At 39.0% G+C, this 21074-nt stretch overlaps 1 protein-coding gene across 1 annotated transcript in view; it reads left to right on the forward strand.

The window, feature by feature from the left end:
* Nucleotides 1–16481, forward strand: part of stard13a (StAR-related lipid transfer (START) domain containing 13a) — a 104184-nt gene extending 87703 nt beyond the window's left edge. The window contains 6 exon segments of the mRNA XM_034179078.1: nucleotides 3107–3320; nucleotides 6724–6838; nucleotides 13751–14002; nucleotides 14151–14368; nucleotides 15737–15913; nucleotides 16178–16481. Of these exon segments, the coding sequence (XP_034034969.1) occupies nucleotides 3107–3320; nucleotides 6724–6838; nucleotides 13751–14002; nucleotides 14151–14368; nucleotides 15737–15913; nucleotides 16178–16295 (1094 nt within the window). The 3' untranslated portion in view covers nucleotides 16296–16481.
* The last annotated feature ends 4593 nt before the right edge of the window (nucleotides 16482–21074 follow it).

Here is a 21074-nt window from a genome sequence, read left to right on the forward strand (position 1 = left end):
AGATGCTCAAACAATAATTCATGCCTTTGTGTCCTCCAGATGTGACTACTGCAATGAGTTACTTTCTGGTATAAAATGTCATCAGATGATTCACAACCCAGCTGCTACAGTTCTGACTGGAATTGGGACATTTGTCCATATTACAGCTGTATTTGCATCCTTTAAGCAGAATAGGTCCTGATTAGTACTTGGCTGGGATATCACTTACGAACACCAGTCACGGAAAAACACTCTTTATGTAACAGCTGAGTGGACCCTTGTCATTTGATTGGTGCTTTGTATGTCATGTGACATGGATTATTCGTCCCATTTCTGTTGCATTGCATTTACAGTTCAATTTTGTTCCATGCCTTTGGTACCATTGCACTCTACGCGCACACACACACACACACACACACACACACACACACACACACACACACACACACACACACACACACAAAACACACGTGGGACACACACAATGCGCACATGCGCACATATACACAAAACAAATCCGCTGCACTGTAAGCCGTCTGGAGGCATGAAGTTCAAGCTGTTAGGAGGAAGTTAGAATGAAAACATGGCTAATTTCTGATGGGATTTTTTCACTGCACTGGGGAAGTACAGTTTTTTTTTTTTTTGGAAGTACACGCGCGCACAAGCACCATCCCACTTGTGTAAGAGTGTGTGCGTGCGCTCACACAAGCAGGATGGCACTTAGCTTTAAAACAAACATGGCGGAGTTTGTAAAGCTGAAAAGCTGATGTGATTTTTCGCTGGATTGATGAACTACATGAAGTCTTTTTTTTTTTTTTTTCTTTTTTTTTGGGGGGAAGCATGTCACAATTTGCAGCAGTGGAACACCAAAATGTAAGTCCCTTTTCTGTTGTTTATAAATGAATAAAATATCAAATGACAAGGATCTATTTTAGCCGTTATATAAAACAAATAATGAATGTTTTTACATTCTTTCAATGGAACGAATATTTAATTAGGTGAAAACTGGAACATACCATTAAACTTGGCTTTGCCTCATTGAATTGTATGTTCCAGCTTTCACCTCATGAAATATTTGTACCATTGAACTCAAACATTCATTATTTGTATAATATAGCAGTGGAGTTGCATCACAAAGTTGCGTGAAATCCTCACGTGGGTCTCTAACAGATTCACCGTGGAGGCCTCGAGTATGTGTTGACACACACGTCTGCTTTCCTGAATCCAATGGAAAGGCACTTCAACAGGACATAAAGATCTCCCCACAAACACTGCAGCAGCTAGATTTAGTTTCATTGCTCATGGAAGCATTTTTAGGAAAAGTTAATAGAGCGAGGAATAGAGCGAAACATATGGGAGAAAAATACACGATAGTGGCATCAATCATACAGTGGGACAAATAATGAATGTCATGTGACATATCAAGGATCTGTGAGGGGTGACTGAGAAGTTTTGAGCCTGATCTACAAAAAGTACAGTGTGATTCTCCATCTGTTGCCTTCTGAGAAACCAACATTTCTCAACATTGCACCCTATGATAGTCTATAACCGAGTTTAGACATGTACTTGTATTGACATCATTTAGGAGAGTATAACTCTGATATGACTAATATGACCCCAATGAACAACTTTGGATATGTGCCAAAAGCTCTCCTGGACAAACAAACCGAAAATGACCACGCCCGTTACTTCAAATACAGCTGCATTTTGTAAACTGCAGCAGCTACAGACTTTCCAAGGTACTCAATATGTTCAGAATGACCACTACATGTTTAGAAGGGTTATTCGCGGTTTTGAATTTGTGAATCTCGTGGTCCATGACTTACATGAGAGGTCGGTTTCAGCAGAGTTCCGGTTTAGGGCACAATGTAAGTACACCTCGTGAAGTATGGACAACAAGACCAGATCGGGGCACAGTAGAAGTTCAACACAGGTACTACACCTCTTCTGCATAAGCGCTTTGAGCGTCCGATGCGGATGGAAAAGCGCTATATAAATGCAGTCTATTTAACCCTCTCAACTTGGGAGAATGTGTCATCATCATAATCGCTAATGAACTCGCTGAATTCATGCCAACTACATCCTCGCTAGCCATTGTTTACATAGCTTTGAAACGCCGCAGTTCTGCTGGCACCGCGGTGCATCCTGGAAGCGCAGATATTTAGTAACTTTTGGGCTATTGGCTGTTGGGAAATTTCCCTAATAATCTTTAAAACATTTAAGATATCTAGATACTGATGTCTGCTAAAAAAACAAGTTTTGTCTTGTATTTTTTTGTTTTTACTTTAAATCAATATTCCATGAATAGTATGACTGAAAATAAAATGTTTGGCAAATGTTTGTTTTCTTTCGATGTACAGTAATAGATGACCCACTTATTTTAGCCATTTCCTCTTCAAATATCAAAATATAAATTTGACACTTTTCTGTGACCCTCCCAAACATGTACTGGTCATTCTGAACATTTTGAATACCTTGGAAAATCTATAGCTGCTGCAGTTTAGAAAATACAACTATATTTGAAGTAACACTCTGGACAAAAAAGGGCGTGGTCATTTTTGGGCTGTTCGTCCCAGATAGAGATTTTGGCACATATCCCAAGCTGTTTATTGGGGTCTTATTAGTCTAGAACAGTTGTTATCCTCTCCTAAATGATGTGTATAAATGTCTTGACTAGGTCCTAGACGGAGTCAAAACTTCACACATTCTTGAGAAATTTTGGTTCCTCAATTGCTTCTTGTATTTAGGTGCCACATAACATGACAGTTGCAGTTGATTTAACCATATATAACTTATTATTATCAATTGTGGAATAATTAAATACACAACCAGAACAACCATCACAATCGATGCCTATCAATGACTAACAACTGTTTCATACTTTACAGAAAAAAAAAATCATTTAATTTTGCTCACTCTTGATGGCCAATATTGCTCAGCCATAGTTCAAATCTACAGTCACAGTTTCTCTTAACACAGATATGTATAATTAATATAACTTGATTTGAAATTCAAAAATATGCATATAAAAAAGTATGTCCAAATCTTGGTGTTTCAAATGCCAACAATAAAGAAGAATAAGCTCTTCGTTGATCTATGAGCTTCATGTTTTCCTTTTGTTCTGCAGATGTCCCAAAGGAGCAGCGGTTGCAGGCCATCAGAGCGGCCATCTTGTTGATGCCAGATGAACACCGTGAGGTTCTGCAGGCATTACTGTACTTCCTGCGGGATGTCACTTCATTGGTGGAAGAGAACCAAATGACCCCAATGAACCTGGCTGTTTGTTTGGGACCATCGCTGTTCCATCTCAGCTTACTGAAGAGTGAGGTGCTGTCACCAAGGTGCACATCCAATCCCTCAGCCAACCCTCTTTCTGTGTGTCTTACAACAAAAATGAGAGAATTCTGAGGCACTCTCTTTAACATATCAATATGCCTTTATTGTCACGGCATGGTCATGTTAGTAAGTAAACACAAACTCTGATGCATGCCTACATCAAATACAGTTGTATGTAAAAGTTTGGGCACCCCTGATTTCCATGATTTTCCTTTTTAAATCATTGGTTGTCTGGATCAGCAATTTCGGTTAAATATATCATATAGCAGACAAACAGTAATATTTGAGAAGTGAAATGAAGTTTATAGAATTTACATAAAGTGTGCAATAATTCTTTAAACAAAATTAGGCAGGTGCATGAATTTGGGCACCCCAACAGAAAAAAATACATCAATATTTAGTAGATCCTCCATTTGCAGAAATAACAGCCTCTAAATGCTTCCTATAGCTTCCAGTGAGAGTCTGGATTCTGGTTGAAGGTATTTTGGACCATTCTTCTTTACAAAACATCTCAGGTTTGTTGGTTTCCGAGCATGGACAACCCACTTAAAATCACATCACAGATTTTCAATAATATTCAGGTCTGGGGACTGAGATGGCCATTCCAGATCGTTGTACTTGTTCTTCTGCATGAATGCCTTAGTAGATTTTGAGCAGAGTTTAAGGTCCTTGTCTTGTTGAAAGATTCAGCCCTGGTGTAACATCAACTTTGTCACTGATTCATGAACATTGTTTTCAAGAATTTGCTGATATTGACTGTAATCCATGTGACCCTCAACTTTAACAACATTCCCAGTACCTGCACTGGCCACACAACCACACAGCATGATGGAACCTCATACCTCAAGCGACTCTTTGTGGTGTGTACGCAGAAAAAGCTTCCTCTGCATTACAGCATCGTACAGTATCTCTTTGTGCAAAGTGCGCTGTATAGTTGAACGATGCACAGAGACGCTCTCTGCAACAAGATCATGTTGTAGGTCTTTGGAGCAGGTCTGTGGGTTGACTACGACTGTTCTCACATCCTTCACTTCAGCTTATCTGAGATTTTTCTTGGCCTTCCACTTCGTACCTTAACTAGTACTGTGCCTGTGGTCTTCCTTTTCCTCACTATGTTCATCACAGTGGAAACTGACAGCTGAAATCTCTGAGAAGGCAAACACACCCTTAGTGCAGGAATTTTACACTTGAGTAGACAGGACTGTGTCCTGGGGGAGATGTAGACATACAAGGAATCAAGAATTCAAGCAGATGGCACCATTTTGACCCACAATACTCATAAAAACAATATGGAATTAAAACACCAACAATGTTTGCAAAACGAGCTTTACAAAAAGGAAATGAATGATTCCAAAAAAGCAATAAAATCTAAATCCTCATTTAGGCCTGGGTGTATAGGAGCTGGTTTAATTTCCTTTGTCTAACACCTTTTCATATGGAAGAAGGGATGTCATCAATGCCAAAGGCTTGTAATCTAACTGGGTTGCTCTTGTGGAATTCCAGATAGTAGCAAGCTATCAGGTAGTTAATATTTAATATAAATGGTAAATGGACCGCATTTATATCACTCTTTCCCATATGAATCAGAAGCTCAAAATGCTTTACAATGATCCCTCACATTCACCTAACCTGTTCTATAACCTCCTTTTTGTTCTTCCGATATAAAAGACTTTGCACCTGGGACATTCTAGCCTGTAGGTTACAAAAATGATTTATAATGAACTATTTCTGGGATACAAAGTCAAAAAAATGTATATCACTGGTGTAGTGCTTACAGTGGTTACACTAGTAACAGCCCATTGGTTTCAAATCCAACCATGCTTGTTAACGTTTAGGTGGGAAATGGCTATGGACCAGTTTATTTTCAAGAATAAAGTATCTTCTGAATTTAAGTAATGATGGTTATGGGAAGATTTGCCTGAATGTGGGCATTAAAGCTGTTAAAAAATTACATAATTAGTTATCTATATTATAATAGCCAAGTGGCCTCCGTGTGTGTGCGCGTGTGTTTGGCTTTGATCACACAGAAACTGGGGAGAGCTGACATTTGCTGTTTGGCATGCTTATGTATTTTGGGTCAAGGATGAATGCTGTGAAAACATAAAAAAGATGAAAGTTGATAGGACAAAAATTTTGGGACAAATTCGCAATTTTAGCTAAGCAATAAACAATTGTGCTGCAATGCACCATGGGAGTTAAAGGTTTTGGAGTTATTGTGGTTCATGGTAGTTTAACAGTGTTGTTAGTGTTATTGATTTATTGTTTTTTTTGTAGTTCAATTGGTTTAGTTAGTTCAGTTACGTGTCATATTGCCATTACCATGAGTGAAAAATTTGGTGAATTTTATGTCTTCCACCACTGTCTCTGTCTGTAAAAATAAAAGCGCCTTTTTGCGGCAGAATGTCTGTCTGTCTGTGCATGTAACTTCGATCACTAAGAAACTGGGGAGAGCTGACATTTGCCGTTTGGTATGCTTATGTGTTTTGGGTCAAGATTGAACGCCGCCAAAACGGAACGTTGATAGGACTAATATTTTTGGAGAAGCTACGGATATAGCTAACATTACTAACTACTTTCTGGACTCACGCCATTCCAGCAGGGTGCAGTAAATCATCTTTATATTAAAAGCGTAAGGGAGTGATGATTAGATTAGATTGGACAGAACTTTATTAATTCCTTGGGAAAACTCCCTCACTGAAACTGATTTTATTGAGTAAGTTCAATGTAAATACATAATATAATTGTAAATACGTTAAAAATGCATGAATGACACAAGAACGTGAAAACACTTATTTCCATTGTGGTCCTTTTTAAAAATCTAATGACAAAATAGAAGATAAAATAAAATAATAATAGTGTGTATATGATAAGAACAACCTAAACAATTTATAAATCCATTAAGAAAATAAATTAACATTACAAAATTACACAATTAACAGGAATTAAAAGGGTTGAGTTCTTCTAAAAATTGTTGAGGTCTAAGGTTTTAAACGCATTCTGGACTCACACGCCATTCCAACTCATTCATTTATTACCACTCTTGAAAAATGTCAGCTACCTATTTTATAAACATGACCCAATGTAGAGCCCGTGGATCCCCACGGGCAGCACGCTAGTAAATAACAAAGCTGTGAACCTTTAAGACTGATTTATTTTTAGGGTGAAACTACAGAATTTTTTTTTTTTTTTCTCTGCAATTTATAAAACAGTTGGGTCATGTCTGACAAGATTTTTACAGTAATTTTAGTTTTTAGTGTTCAACAGGTGCTGTCTTTGTATCATCATGTACCATGCTGAACTATACTATACTACGCTATATTTCTTTAGTTTTTGTCTCAAGGGGAGAATCTTTCTGGTCGTCTGTATGATTATTTATTGCGCTGATGTTTGTATGTTCTGTTCCTCAAGGGCAATCCAGAGGAAGTACAGCACAGGCCGGCCAGATCAAAAAGACCTCAACGAGAACCTGGCTGCCACCCAGGGTCTGGCACATATGATCACTGAGGGTCAGCGGCTCTTTCAGGTGAGGATTTAGGATTTACAACAACACTTGCTTGCTTACACTTTGGTTGTTTACATAGTCAGTATACTACATGCTTCATGGATATTCATGCATTAATTTGAGACAGAGAGAGAGAGAGACTTTGGCAGATAAAGTGGAGAATGAGCAAATGATTGCATATGAAGAAGACATCAATTCATTTACAGAGCTGCAAGGCAGCCAATAAGAAGCTACAAGGTCTTACAAATACAAATATTCTCTGATAACCTGCCTGAATATTCCACAGTGACAGTGTTACAGCCTGCAGTCGTGGTAAAGGGAGAAACAAGTGTCACCTTTAATAGACACAGAGAAAATATATCTTTTTCATGTGTGATCATTTGCTCTATATTTAACAAAGTGGACAAGCTGTTTCTCAACAAAGAGAGAGAGCATGTTGTGATGCTCAGTGTAAAATTAGTATAGCTCAGTCGATGTGTTGTCCACAACTCGCACTGTCTTCTGAAACTTTGTCTATTGGTACACTTCGTCTCCCTGCAGCAAAATCTTTAGTAATGTTTTAGTTCATGTTCCACAAACCTGCACTAGTTAATATTCATACGTTCTCTCCTGATTCCACACACACATGATTACCACTACCAGGGTATGCAGTTCAATCCTTTCGGATGAGCACTGTATTTTCTGGCGTAAAAGTTGCACCTGTCAAAAAATGCCTTGTGCCATAGCAGTTTAACAACAGATAGGAACTGTGTCGCACATATGCACACCACAGCCTGTGCTGTTATAAGGACTGTTAAATTCCAAAAAGAAGCAAGATGAATAAATATGCGTTAGACAAGATATGGTGGATGTTATGAATTTGGACAAAAGAAATCATAAAATGGACACAAATTGCTGGTCCACAGAAACATGGAGAAATGAGCAGTGGATTTACACAGGAAGCCCTCGGCTTGTGGTGTGTAACATAAGGACTGTTAAATAAGTAAGATGGATGAATAACTGTGCAATGATAAAATATTGATATATTGATATTTTACTTAGTTTGGAAAAAAGAAATCATCAGATGGATGCAGATGATTGGCCCATAGCATTGGAAACAACACAATAAACTTGAATCCAATTTTTTTTTTCTCAGCTCTTTAGTTTTCATGCATTGTTGCAATTTACTAACATTAATTATTTTGTTAATGGAGTATTTTGTTTAGTGCTTTGATTCCTGGTAAGGACCCTTATAAATAGTTATTATTCATTCATTGATATTTTTGCTGCCACACTTCCCTATCCTCCAAGTCATGTAAGTCTTCCCGGGGGATCCCGAGGCATTCTCAAGCCAGCTGGGAAATATAATCCCTCCAGTGTGTCCTGGGTCTTCTCCAGGCTTCTCTTCCCAGTTGGATGTGCCTGGAAGACCTCCCGAGGGACATGACCAGGGGGCATCCTCACCAGCTGCCCAAACTATCTCAGCTGGCTCCTTTCAAAGCAAAGAAACAGCAGCTCTACTCTGAGTCCCTCCCGGGTAGTGGGAAGCTTCTCACCCTGTCCTCGAGTGTAAGCCCAGATACCGAAACGTATACTCAGACTTATACTCAGGTGTGATGCATTTTCACAACCATAGCTGAGCAAGTTGAGAGCCTTGCCTTCTGGTTCAGCTCTTTCTTCACCATGACAGTCCAGTACAACATCTGTAAAACATCAGATGCAGCCCCAATCTGTCCATTAGTCTCAAGCTCTATCTTGCCCCCACTGATGAACAAGACCCCTAGATACTTAAACTCCTCCTTTTGGGTCTCCCCTGATCCAGAGGGGACAATCTACCCTTTTCAAGTAGAGGACCATGGTCTCAGATTTGGTGGTGCTGATTCTCATCCCAGTCGCTTCACACTCGGCCTCAAACCTGCTTAGTGTGCATCAAAAGCCACTGCCTAATGATGGTGATGATCATCATTATTATTAGTAGTAATAGTAGTAAAGTACATGTGATATTTTGTTATATAAGTTGCACTGGAGTGTAAATCACAGGACTTCCCAAACCAGTAAATGTACCCTGGAAAATACAGCAAATATATATATATATATATATATATATATATATATATATATATATATATATATATATATATATATATATCCAAGACCAACAGCAACAAAACAATAATGCATCTTGGGTCAACAGAACGGTGATGACATATGAAGACATCCACTGCATATGAGTTTCATGTACAGTTGTATACAAAAGTTTGGGCACCCCTAATAATTTTCATGATTTTCCTTTATAAATCATTGGTTGTCTGGATCAGAAATTTAAGTTACGTTAGCAGAGGAACATACTGATATTTGAGAAGTGAAATTAAGTTTCTAGTATTTACAGAAAGTGTGCAATAATTATTTAAACAAAATTGGGCAGGTGCAGAAATTTGGGCATCCTTGTCATTTTATTGATTTGAATACATTTAGCGCTAACTATTGGAACACAAAATTGGTTTGGTAAGGTCGCTGACCCTTGACCTCCTTACACAGGTGAATCCAGTCATGAGAAAGGGTAGTTAAGGTGGCCATTTGCAAATGTTTCCTGTCTTTGCATCTCTTCTAATGAGTGACAACATGGGAACCTCTAAAGAACTCTCAAATGACCTGAAAACAAAGATTGTTCAACATCATGGTTTAGGGGAAGGATACAAAAAGCTATCTCAGAGATTTCAGCTGTCAGTTTCCACTGTGAGGAACATAGTGAGGAAATGGAAGACCACAGGCACAGTACTAGTTAAGGCCCGAAGTGGCAGGCCAAGAAAAATCTCAGATAAGCTGAAGTGAAGGATGTGAGAACAGCCATAGTCAACCCACAGACCTGCTCCAAAGACCTACAACATGATCTTGCTGCAGAAAGTGTCTCTGTGCATCGTTCAACGATACAGTGCACTTTGCACTGTATAGTTGAACAGTGTAAAGTTATGCTAAAGCACATTTGGACAAGCCAGCTTCATTTTGGAATAAGGTGCTGTGGACTGATGAAACTAAAACTGAGTTATTTGGACATAACAAGGGGCAGTATGCATGGCTAAAAAAGAACACAGCATTCCAAGAAAAACACTTGCTACCTACAGTAAAATTTGGAGGTGGTTCCATCATGCTATGTGGCTGTGTGGCCAGTGCAGATACTGGGAATCTTGCTAAAGTTGAGGATCACGTGGATTCCAGTCAGTATCAGCAGATTCTTGAGAACAAGTACAAGAATAAGTGACAACCAGAATCCAGACTCTCATTGGAAGCTATAGGAAGCGTTTAGAGGCTGTTATTTCTGCAAAAGGAGGATCTACTAAATATTGATGTATTTTTTTCTGTTGGGGTGCCCGAATTTATGCACCTGCCTAATTTTGTTTAAAGAATTATTGCACACTTTCTGTAAATCCTATAAACTTCATTTCACTTCTCAAATATCACTGTGTTTGTCTGCTATATGCAGTGGTGGGCACAGTTCCGCTAACCGCTAATTATCGAAGCTCATGTTTTCATTATTGGATTAGCTTTTCAGATAACTTTGAACTTTGAGAACCATCAGTGGACCAATTATCTTCTGATAAATTTTGGTCCGATCATTTTTAGATCGCTAAAGCCCCTTTCACACTGGGCCCACTTCGAGTTGCGGCGTCATGACGATGCCATGTGGATGCAACCTAGTGTCGAGACGATGTAGCTCAATGACAGAACACCGTGATGGATGCAAAGGAAGAAGTGAAATTGGACACTAAAAATCAAACGTTTAATTTTTTCTACGTGACGCACAGGATGCAGAAATGAACTGGTTTCAATGCAAGTCAGGACAACGCAACGCTACTTAACGTGACTGGAAGCCACACCCTCACAATACAACATTACCCGACACCAATTTATGATTCCTGCCATGTTCCATTGTTCTCTAAGTATAAATCATGCAGGATTATTTTTAGACAGTGTACACAATGCAGTGAAACTACACAGCTACTTGCTCTTAAATTCTCCCACAACTGTGTTTAAATAAAGTCCATAAAAGTCCTGCTCACAGACTGATTGCCAGAGACAGCTCATGTTCACATCCAGTAAAAAGTCTGGACATCTCCAGTCCACTCACGGATGATTTGTTCGCGCACGCAAATGTGAACAGTTACAAGAAAAAAAACTGTCTGGCTACAGGCAGCTCCTTGCTGTCTCCTCAAACTCTTTCATAATTGTGTTAAATAAAGGACAAAAAAAGACATAAGTCCTGCTCACAGACTGATTGCCAGAGACAGGTCATGTCCACATCAAGTATAACTCCAGACATCACATTTACTCATGGACAGTTCGTTCACACACAAACGCAGCTCGCGGTCCAAGGAAGAAAGATAAACTATAACAGAAATCAGAGCGCAGCCCTGCAGCCCTGCAGCCCTGCAGAAGAACAAATATAAACTAGAAGAGAAATCAGAGTGCACAGTCTGGCTACAGCCAAACTATGTGCAGATCCTCCTTCGCGTCCTCACCTCCTCTCTGCTCCCCTGCTGCACGCACCTGATGCAAACATTCCTGCATCGTCATGACGCCGCATGAAGCAACTCAAAGCAGACCCACTGTGGAAGGGGCTTAACATATTTTTGCAAGTGTAGTGAATAAAGCTTTAACAGTTAAAACCATTTGTGAAGTCTGATATCAAAGATTTTAGTGCCTACCTGTTAAATGTTCTGTAGCAAATGTACAGTTCTGTTCTCTGCAAACAGAGGAGAGCTGGTTTCAGGAGAAACCGCTCTATTCTCTGCAGTTAGATGCAAAATGGTCACAGAAAAACAAAAGAAAAAAAACTTCTTTTTTTTTACACCATACTAACTTGCCAGCAATATCATCCAAGTCATCCAGTGACATACAGTTTTAACTTATGGTTAAAATTTTAACCACACTAATTTAACATCATGTCTGAAGTTTTATAAAGTGAAAATATCAGATATATGTTTTAGTTTTAAAGTATTGCACTAATTTTGAAGGTTTTAGTGTGGACATGGCTCGGCAGTTCCAATGCATTGTGGGTAAGTTCATGAAGGAGAAATGCATTTGAGCCACTCTGATCAGGCTTCGCACGGACAACAGCATTAAACCCTTTGTATATTGTGCCTAAAACTCTCATGAATATATTCTCTTGGTTTATAGATGTTATTGTGTTTGTTTTATGCAAAAATCCCAGAAGAAGCGCAGGTTGCTTCTCCATTATTTTCAATTAGAATCACTGTGACCTGCAATCACTTCCTGTTTACTCTTTAACATTGTTCTTATTGTCCTTTACAACACTGTTTGTCATCTTTGTTCCAGAGTAATATATCTAAGATGTCTGAAATTCAGTTTGCGTTTATTCCACGCAGATTAAACGTAGCAGACACAGATCGTTTATTTGGAATATTTGTTTTGGCAATTCACGGTCTCTACTGCCATCTACTGGCCAGTAGTGTTCATGGCAGTATTCACTCTATGTATTGAGATATTCCCTAATCCTTTGCGTGCCAGAGAGTTGCTGCAGCCTCTTTCTGCAGCTGATGAAAAGAAATAAAAATGTATATTTTAGTTGTATAATGTTCATTTACAATTGTTGTCGTGGATTCTCTCTGTGCTGTTCAAACCACTGCAACTCGCTGATGTGAAAAATGATTATGGGTTAGGGTCTGAGCATCTGGGTGCTAGTAGATGACAGTGTTATATGCTTTTTTACCCGGTTATATCAGACAGTTGTCTAATCATAACTTGACTTTTGGCTTTTGCAAATGGCTTTTTTTTTGTTTTACATATGAATAAAATTGCATATTTTATAAAAGCACAGTTATATGTAAACCAACACACACGTCACATTAACGTGTTGGTTTTTACATAGAATGAATGAATCAATCAATCAATTTTAGCGGAGGTTCATTTTACTCATAGTCCCTTTGGCATCTGCGTGTGTTTGTTACAGAACTTCAGAATTACTGCATTATGTAAAATTAAAAGATATATGTTATTTTCATTTTGTACAAAAGACAGAATTGTCATTTATGGAGTTATTTTACTCGGACTAATTTGATGTATAAATCAAAACCATAGGTCAAAACTGCTTTATTTTCCAAGACCTCTGCCTCACGGGGGACTGCTACATGCTGTTAAGAAATAATTACTTTTTCTTGTGGCAGCCTGGTGGTCAGGGTCCTTTTGCTGTGGTAGAGTTGAGCTTAACGCTTCTCAGCTGCTTCACTGCTGCAACATACGTAGTAAACAGGAGCTTCCGGCAGGCGGAATGGCGCACAAAGACAGAAGTGGTGACTCATTGTTTAGGTTTGTGATTGTGGTATTAAAACCCAAAACTGGCTTGTTAGTAGCTGAGAGTGTGCTGGAGACAATACTGAAAGTTATCGGTTAGCTGTAGCTTCCCATAAAGTTTTGGGTGATTTATCGGTTTAGCTTTATAAAAGATAACTTTACAGTTAGCTGATAAGCTGTTATTGAAGCTAACTTTTTGGTTAGCTGTGCCCACCACTGGCTATATGATATATTTAACTGAAATTTCTGATCCAGACAACCAATGATTTATAAAGAAAAATTATGAAAATTATCAGGGGTGACCAAACTTTTACACACAACTGTAGTTGAGTTTTTTTCTGCATGAGTGAAAATGATTTTGGAGAGAAGTTGTAGTAAATATGTGATTGATGCATGACTACATGAAATGAATTTAGAAAAATGTCATTGTAAATCTGTCTAATGAATTTTCTGCAAACCTTAACCCACAGACGATAATGTGATTCAGTTGGAAGACGTGTGACATTTACAAAAACAAACCCCATATCTCTGTTTCCCCCAGGCTCTGGAACTTGAAATGTTCAAGAATGTCATCATATTTGTTCAAGTCTTCTCTGCTGTAGCCATGACGATCTTTGACACTTGTGTATTGTGTCTGTTCCTCAGATCCCCGAGGAGATGGTGACCCAATCCCGCAACTCCTACATGGAGGCTGAGCTGTATGCAACGCCACTGGATGAACTATGCAAAGCTCATGAAGAGGAAGTGGATCAGGTTGAGGAAGATGAGGATGAAGACGGATCCTATCATGCACACTTAGAAAGGCTGGTTCAGAGTCTGCTGAAGGAGGCCAAAGACAAGAGCAAAAGCTGGGTGTTTTGTTCCACTGCTGATCACACAGAACTGGCATTTAAAAAGGTGAGGATCTTTTTAGTTGTAATGCACAGGAACAGATTTCCAAAGCTACTTTAAAAAACAAACAAATTATTTTGCATTGTTTCCAAAATCTTCACTGAATGTGCAAACCAGTCTGTTTGACTTTGTGTCACATTTATGATGCCTAAAGGTAAGAGACGGCAATGCTCTCAGGCGGTGGAGAGTGTGCGTGGAGGTGTCGGCACCACCCAGTGAGGTGCTGCAGCGTCTGCTGAACGAGCGTCATCTGTGGCAAGTTGAACTGGAGCAAGAGAAGGTTTTGGAGACATTGGATAAACAGACAGATGTGTACCAATTTTCCTGCCGCAACATGGCACCGCAGCCCACCTGTGACTATGTGGTACTAAGGTCGCGATTGCTGAATTTAAATATTTAATTTTGTTATGTTCTTATAGCTGTGAGCAAACATGTAATGAGGGATAATTATTTTTAAGGGGTCATATTCTGCACAATTGCTAAAGGTGCAAAAATTTCACTTGATGGAAAAACTGGAGCACAGACTTCTTAGATGGTCTGTTAATACAATTAAAATGCACAACAACTTATACCATCTGAGACATTTTTTTAATAAAATGCTCACATAGAAAAAACACATTTTGTCCACAGAAACTCGTAGCCACTGCTAGCAAGAGCCATTACTAGCAAGAGCCACTGCTAGCGAGGCTGTGGACTTGGCTTACTGAAACGCACTACTTGTCACTCAAAGCGACACCACCCTTAATTATTTATAACGTGATATCTTAAAAAATATCTTACACTGATGGGTCATTTAAAAATTCACCCCTGTACAGTGTTCAGTGGGCACTAAATATAGAGACCAAAACTGTAAACATGTTTGTTTATGCTCTAAATTTGAGTATTTTAACATGGGGGTTTTCGGAGAGTGATTGACTTTTGGAGTCAGTCTCAAGCTACCATTTGAGGAAATGGCAAGAGTTTGCTTCTTTTAAGAGGACCATAGTTTGGGAGCTTGCTTATAGTATATTGCTTACATGGTCTCTTAAGCCCTTTTGGTTATGGATCTATCCTGGAAAAAAAGAGTTTTTATATATTTTTGGAGACCTGGACTGCAGACAGATCTCAGAACTTAAACAGACTCAATCCTGATGAGAACTCAATTAGGAACATGTGTTCCTACATGTAGAACTGGAGATGCATCTGAAGAGCATGAGGTGAAAAATGTGCCAAATCCCAGAGTGAATCTTTAATAGATACACTGGGGTAATCAGGGCAGCTGAAAGCAAAAAGATAAAGAAAAAAATGGCAACCTTGACCTTTGATGTTCCACTACAGTAATTAATAACCTGGAGACTTGCACTCGAGGAATATTCCCAACACATTTTGTAGAAAATCAGCTCAACTGTTTCAGGGTCATTTTGTATGCAGACAGAGATACACACATTGAGTGATTACAATGCATTAATCTGCTTATAATAAATGGAACTGGCAACACTGTCAAAATCACACTGGATGATGACTTATTTTGTAGCTGACTTGTTTTGGGTAAAGGGGGCATGTGTCTACAGAGGAATATTTGGCTGCAGACATTAAAATATGTTTTTAAGACGCCCACTTTTTTGAAAAGGTGTATAATATGACCCCTTTAATGTGAATTTGTATTCAAAACAATAAAACACTGTCCAGTAATTCAGATTGCACTACACTATGTCCACATTCTAAACCCTCCTCTTTTTTTCCCCCCTCTCTGACTTGTAGGTCGTGGCGTTCTGACCTGTGTAAGGGCTTCTGTACGCTGGTGTGCAAGTCTGTGGAACACGAGGACAGCCCACGTATGGGAGCAGTGAGGGGGATTGTGCTGGAGTCACAGTACCTTTTAGAACCCTGTGGGGTTGGGAAGACCCGGCTCACGCATATCTCCAGAGTGGACCACAGGTACGGTTGCATGTCAAGTGCTAAATATTTGTGCATTCTCTGTTACAGAGTTATTAATACAACACGATACCCCATAATGACAACATTAAAGGCCTATTTGTAGAGGCTTGCTTTTAACTAGTTTCATGTTATTGCTGCTTTTAGTTTCTGCATTTTTATTTCTGTGTTTCTTAAATTCTTGTAAAGCACTTTGTGATTTTATCTTGAAAGATGCTATACAATTAAACTTTACTTAGTATTAATGTGTTGGGCATCATATTACAGAGGAAGATCTCCAGAATGGTACAACAAGGCATTTGGTCAGCTGTGTGTTAACGAAGCCCAGAGAATCCGCTCTTCTTTTCACCCCGTGGACCAGACAAGCACTGAGACCAAGATCTGAAGTCGAGAAATCAAGCTTCCTCTTGGGTAATGATGCCAGAACATCTGAGCACGAGAACCGGGAATATATGAGGAATCCTTACTTATGGACTTTAAAACGCTGCTGAGCCCCTCAGACTTGAACTGTACCATACTGTACTGATCCACAGTCATTCACACAGACACAACGCAAGCAGTTTTTCACAGGTTTTCCAATAGCAACATGTGACAGAAAAAATTCTGCACAGGCATCCTCAGTGTGCATACGGTGCATCTGGAAAGTATTCACAGCACTTCACTCATCCACATTTTATGTTACAGCCTTATACCAAAATGGAGTAAATTCATTTTTTTCCCATCAAAATTCTATTCACAACACCCCATAATGACAACATGAAAAACATTTTTTTTGGTTTAGTTTTTGCAAATTTATTAAAAATAAACTAATCACGTGTATATAATTATTCACAGCCTTTGCTCAATACTTTATTGATGCACCTTTGGCAGCAATTACAGCTTCAAGTCTTCCTGAATATGATGCTACAAGCTTGGCGCACCTATCTTTGGGCAGTTTTGCCTATTTTTCTTTTGCAGCATCTCTCAAGCTCCATCAAGTTGGATGGGGAGCGTTAGTGCAAAGCCATTTTCAGATCTCTCCAGAGATGTTCAAACAGATTCAGGTCTGAGCTCTGGCTGGACCACTCAAGGACATTCACAGAGTTGTCCTGAAGCCACCCCTTTGATATCTTCGCTGTGTGATTAGGGTCATTGTGCTCCTGAAACATGAACAGTCAACCCAATCTGAGGTCAAGAGCGGCCAGGAGCAGGTTTTCATCCAGGATGTCTCTGTACATTGCTGCATTCATCTTTCCCTCAATCCTGACTTGTTTTCCAGTTCCCGCTGCTGGAAAAACATCCCCACAGCATGATGCTGCCACCACCATGCTTCACCATAAGGATGGTGCCTTGTTTCTGCCAAACATGATACCTGGCTTTCACACCAAAGAGTTCAATCTGTGTCTCATCAGACCAGAGAATTTTGTTTCTCATGGTCTGAGTCCTTCAGGTCCCTTTTGGTAAACTCCAGGTGGGCTGCCATGTGCCTTTTACTAAGGAGTGGTTCCCGTCTGGTCACTCTATCATACAGGCCTGATTGGTAGATTGCTGCAGAGATGGTTGCCATTCTGGAAGGTTCTCCTCTCTCCACAGAGGAATACTGGAGCTCTGACAGAGTGACCATCAGGTTCTTGGTCACCTCCCTGACTGAGGCCCTTCTCCCCCAATCACTCAGTTTTGATGTGTGGCCAGCTTTTGGAAGAGTCCCGGTGGATATTTTTCCATATATATATATATATATATATATATATATATATATATATATATATATATATATATATATATATATATATATATATATATATATATATATATATATATATATATATATATATGGAAAAATCTAAAAAAAAAATGTTATTCACATTGTTATTATAGGATACTGTGTATAGAATTTTGAGGAAGAAAATTTATTTCATCCATTTTGGAATAAGGCTGAAACATAAATTGTGGAAAAAGAGAAGCGCTGTGAATATTTTCCAGATGCACAGTATCATTAGCTATTTACTTTGGCCAGTGTATTATAAGAAGCACAAGTTGCCATACTGACTGAACATTCTGTTACAGGAATATTAAAAGATAAATGTCTTTTTCTACAATCTTAGTCATATTAAAACGTTGAGGCTCATGCAAGAACCACTTGTACTGACAGATTTGTTCCCAATTGCTACTAGTGATTTATGGGAACTTCCTGCATCTACCAAATTTCTCATATTTTGAGTTTTTTGTAGGTCCAAAATTTAATGATCCAGATATGTTGTAGTAGTCATGTACTATAGTTACTCTGTTGTTATCCAACATACATTTTCAATAATTATTGAAAATTTCATTACTTTGTTATTGTAACTGCCATTTTAGATTGAAAATTCTACATAAATTACAAGCCATAATTATGGTGACGTTATGATGATGTTATTCAGCTCTACAATTTTAAATTTATAGTTCAATTAAATATTCATATGGCGTAACAATGTTATTAATATAAGATATTCCTTTATTAGTCATACATTGGGGAAATATGCAAGAATCACTATGCTCGCTCTGGCCTGTAGACATGGGTAAGCTCCACTCCTTTGTTTTTTGAGAATTATACCCTTGCTACTATAATCCATCCACCTAGAATGTGCAGCACGTCAAGGTGATAATGAACTGTTTGGGGTCCATGGTCCCGCCAGTGCATCCAAGTGCACTTTTTGTCATATTTATATTCATAGATCAGCAACAGGATGTCACAGAAACTTTGTTCAACCACTTCCTGAAACTACAAGCTCTTAGCTACAATATCATCTTTCCTTTAGATAATCTGACTCGCAGCAATATGTTCAGAATGATCAGTACATATTTAGAAGGACCATAGAAGAGTGTAAAATTTCTAATTTTGATATTTTAAGAGAAAACCACTAGAAAACATTAGGTCAAACGACCTACATACAGTCTGGAATTGCCACATATTTTGTAACTTAAACTTTCTGGGCTATTGGCTGTTGGGAAATTTCCCTGGTAATCTTGAAAACATTTAAGATCTCTAGATACTGATGTCTGCTAAAGAAACAAGTTTTGTATTTTTCTCTGTAAATCAATATTCTATTGATAACAGCATGACTGAAAATAAAATTTCATGATATTTGGCAAATGTTTGTTTTCTTTTGATGTACTTATTTTAAACATTTTTTCTTAAAATATCAAAATAGAAATTTTACACCTTTCTATGACCCTTCTAAAGATGTACTGGTCATTCTGCACATATTGAATACCTTAGAAAATCTATAGGTACTGCAGTTCAGAAAATACAGCTGTATTTGAAGTAACACTCTGGACGATAATGGGTGTGGTCATTTTCGGGCTGTTCGTCCCACACCTTGCACCATGTGATCAGAAAGTGGTTGTTGTATTTTGAGGGTCCACTCATTGTCATAACAACATATAAGGTTTATAATTAACTTTCATACACAGGAACAGCAGAACTTTTTTTTTTTTAAGTGTTTTTGATTTAAGATGGTACACAAGATTTTAATCATACATTTGGTGAAGCATTCTCCTGATATATGCTTTTTAAGAAATCTCTTAGACTGTGCCATGTGGCCTGCCAGTATTATATGCTGGTCTGATTAAAACTAGTGACAAGTTTTCTTATCTGATTTATTATCAGACATCTATTATATATGTACCATTTATAAAACAAACAAACAAAAAAACTTAGTGTCAGATCTCATGCACATAATTTTCTCAATAGTCCATTGAATGTTAATATTTAAGAAATACAAGTAGGTCATCCTTAAAAACAAATGCAAATTTCACATGTCTGATCACCCAAATCCATCATTCCTTTTTCAATTCTGCCACAAAGCTATTAATGTATAAATTTACAGTACTGCGCAAGAGTTTTAGGCACCCTAGGATTTAGGACCCCCACCACCACCACCACAGCCAGACTTTTTCCTTGTTTCTCCCAGCGCCATATTTTAAGTCTTCTTGACAAACCCTTATATATACACTCAACAAAATATAAATGCAACACTTTTGGTTTTGCTCCCATTTTGTATGAGATGAACTCAAAGATCTAAAACTTTTTCCACATACACAATATCACCATTTCCCTCAAATATTGTTCACAAACCAGTCTAAATCTGTGATAGTGAGCACTTCTCCTTTGCTGAGATAATCCATCCCACCTCACAGGTGTGCCATATCAAGATGCTGATTAGACACCATGATTAGTGCACAGGTGTGCCTTAGACTGTCCACAATAAAAGGCCACTCTGAAAGGTGCAGTTTTGTTTTATTGGGGGGGATACCAGTCAGTATCTGGTGTGACCACCATTTGCCTCATGCAGTGCAACACATCTCCTTCGCATAGAGTTGATCAGGTTGTCAGTTGTGGCCTGTGGAATGTTGGTCCACTCCTCTTCAATGGCTGTGCGAAGTTGCTGGATATTGGCAGGAACTGGTACACACTGTCGTATACGCCGGTCCAGAGCATCCCAAACATGCTTAATGGGTGACATGTCCGGTGAGTATGCCGGCCATGCAAGAACTGGGACATTTTCAGCTTCCAAGAATTGTGTACAGATCCTTGCAACATGGGGCCGTGCATTATCCCGCTGCAACATGAGGTGATGTTCTTGGATGTATGGCACAACAATGGGCCTCAGGATCTCGACACGGTATCTCTGTGCATTCAAAATGCCATCAATAAAATACACCCGTTTTCTTCGTCCATAACAGACGCCTGCCTATACCATAACCCCACCACCACCATGGGCCACTCGATCCACAACATTGATATCAGAAAACCGCTCACCCACACGACGCCACACACGCTGTCTGCCATCTGCCCTGAACAGTGTGAACCGGGATTCATCCGTGAAGAGAACACCTCTCCAATGTGCCAAACGCCAGCGAATGTGAGCATTTGCCCACTCAAGTCGGTTACGACGACGAACTGGAGTCAGGTCGAGACCCCGATGAGGATGACGAGCATGCAGATGAGCTTCCCTGAGACGGTTTCTGACAGTTTGTGCAGAAATTCTTTGGTTATGCAAACCGATTGTTTCAGCAGCTGTCCGAGTGGCTGGTCTCAGACGATCTTGGAGGTGAACATGCTGGATGTGGAGGTCCTGGGCTGGTGTGGTTACGCGTGGTCTGCGGTTGTGAGGCTGGTTGGATGTACTGCCAAATTCTCTGA

The sequence above is a fragment of the Thalassophryne amazonica genome, chromosome 9 (assembly GCF_902500255.1).
Source record: "Thalassophryne amazonica chromosome 9, fThaAma1.1, whole genome shotgun sequence".
In the NCBI taxonomy this organism is placed as follows: Eukaryota; Metazoa; Chordata; class Actinopteri; order Batrachoidiformes; family Batrachoididae; genus Thalassophryne; species Thalassophryne amazonica.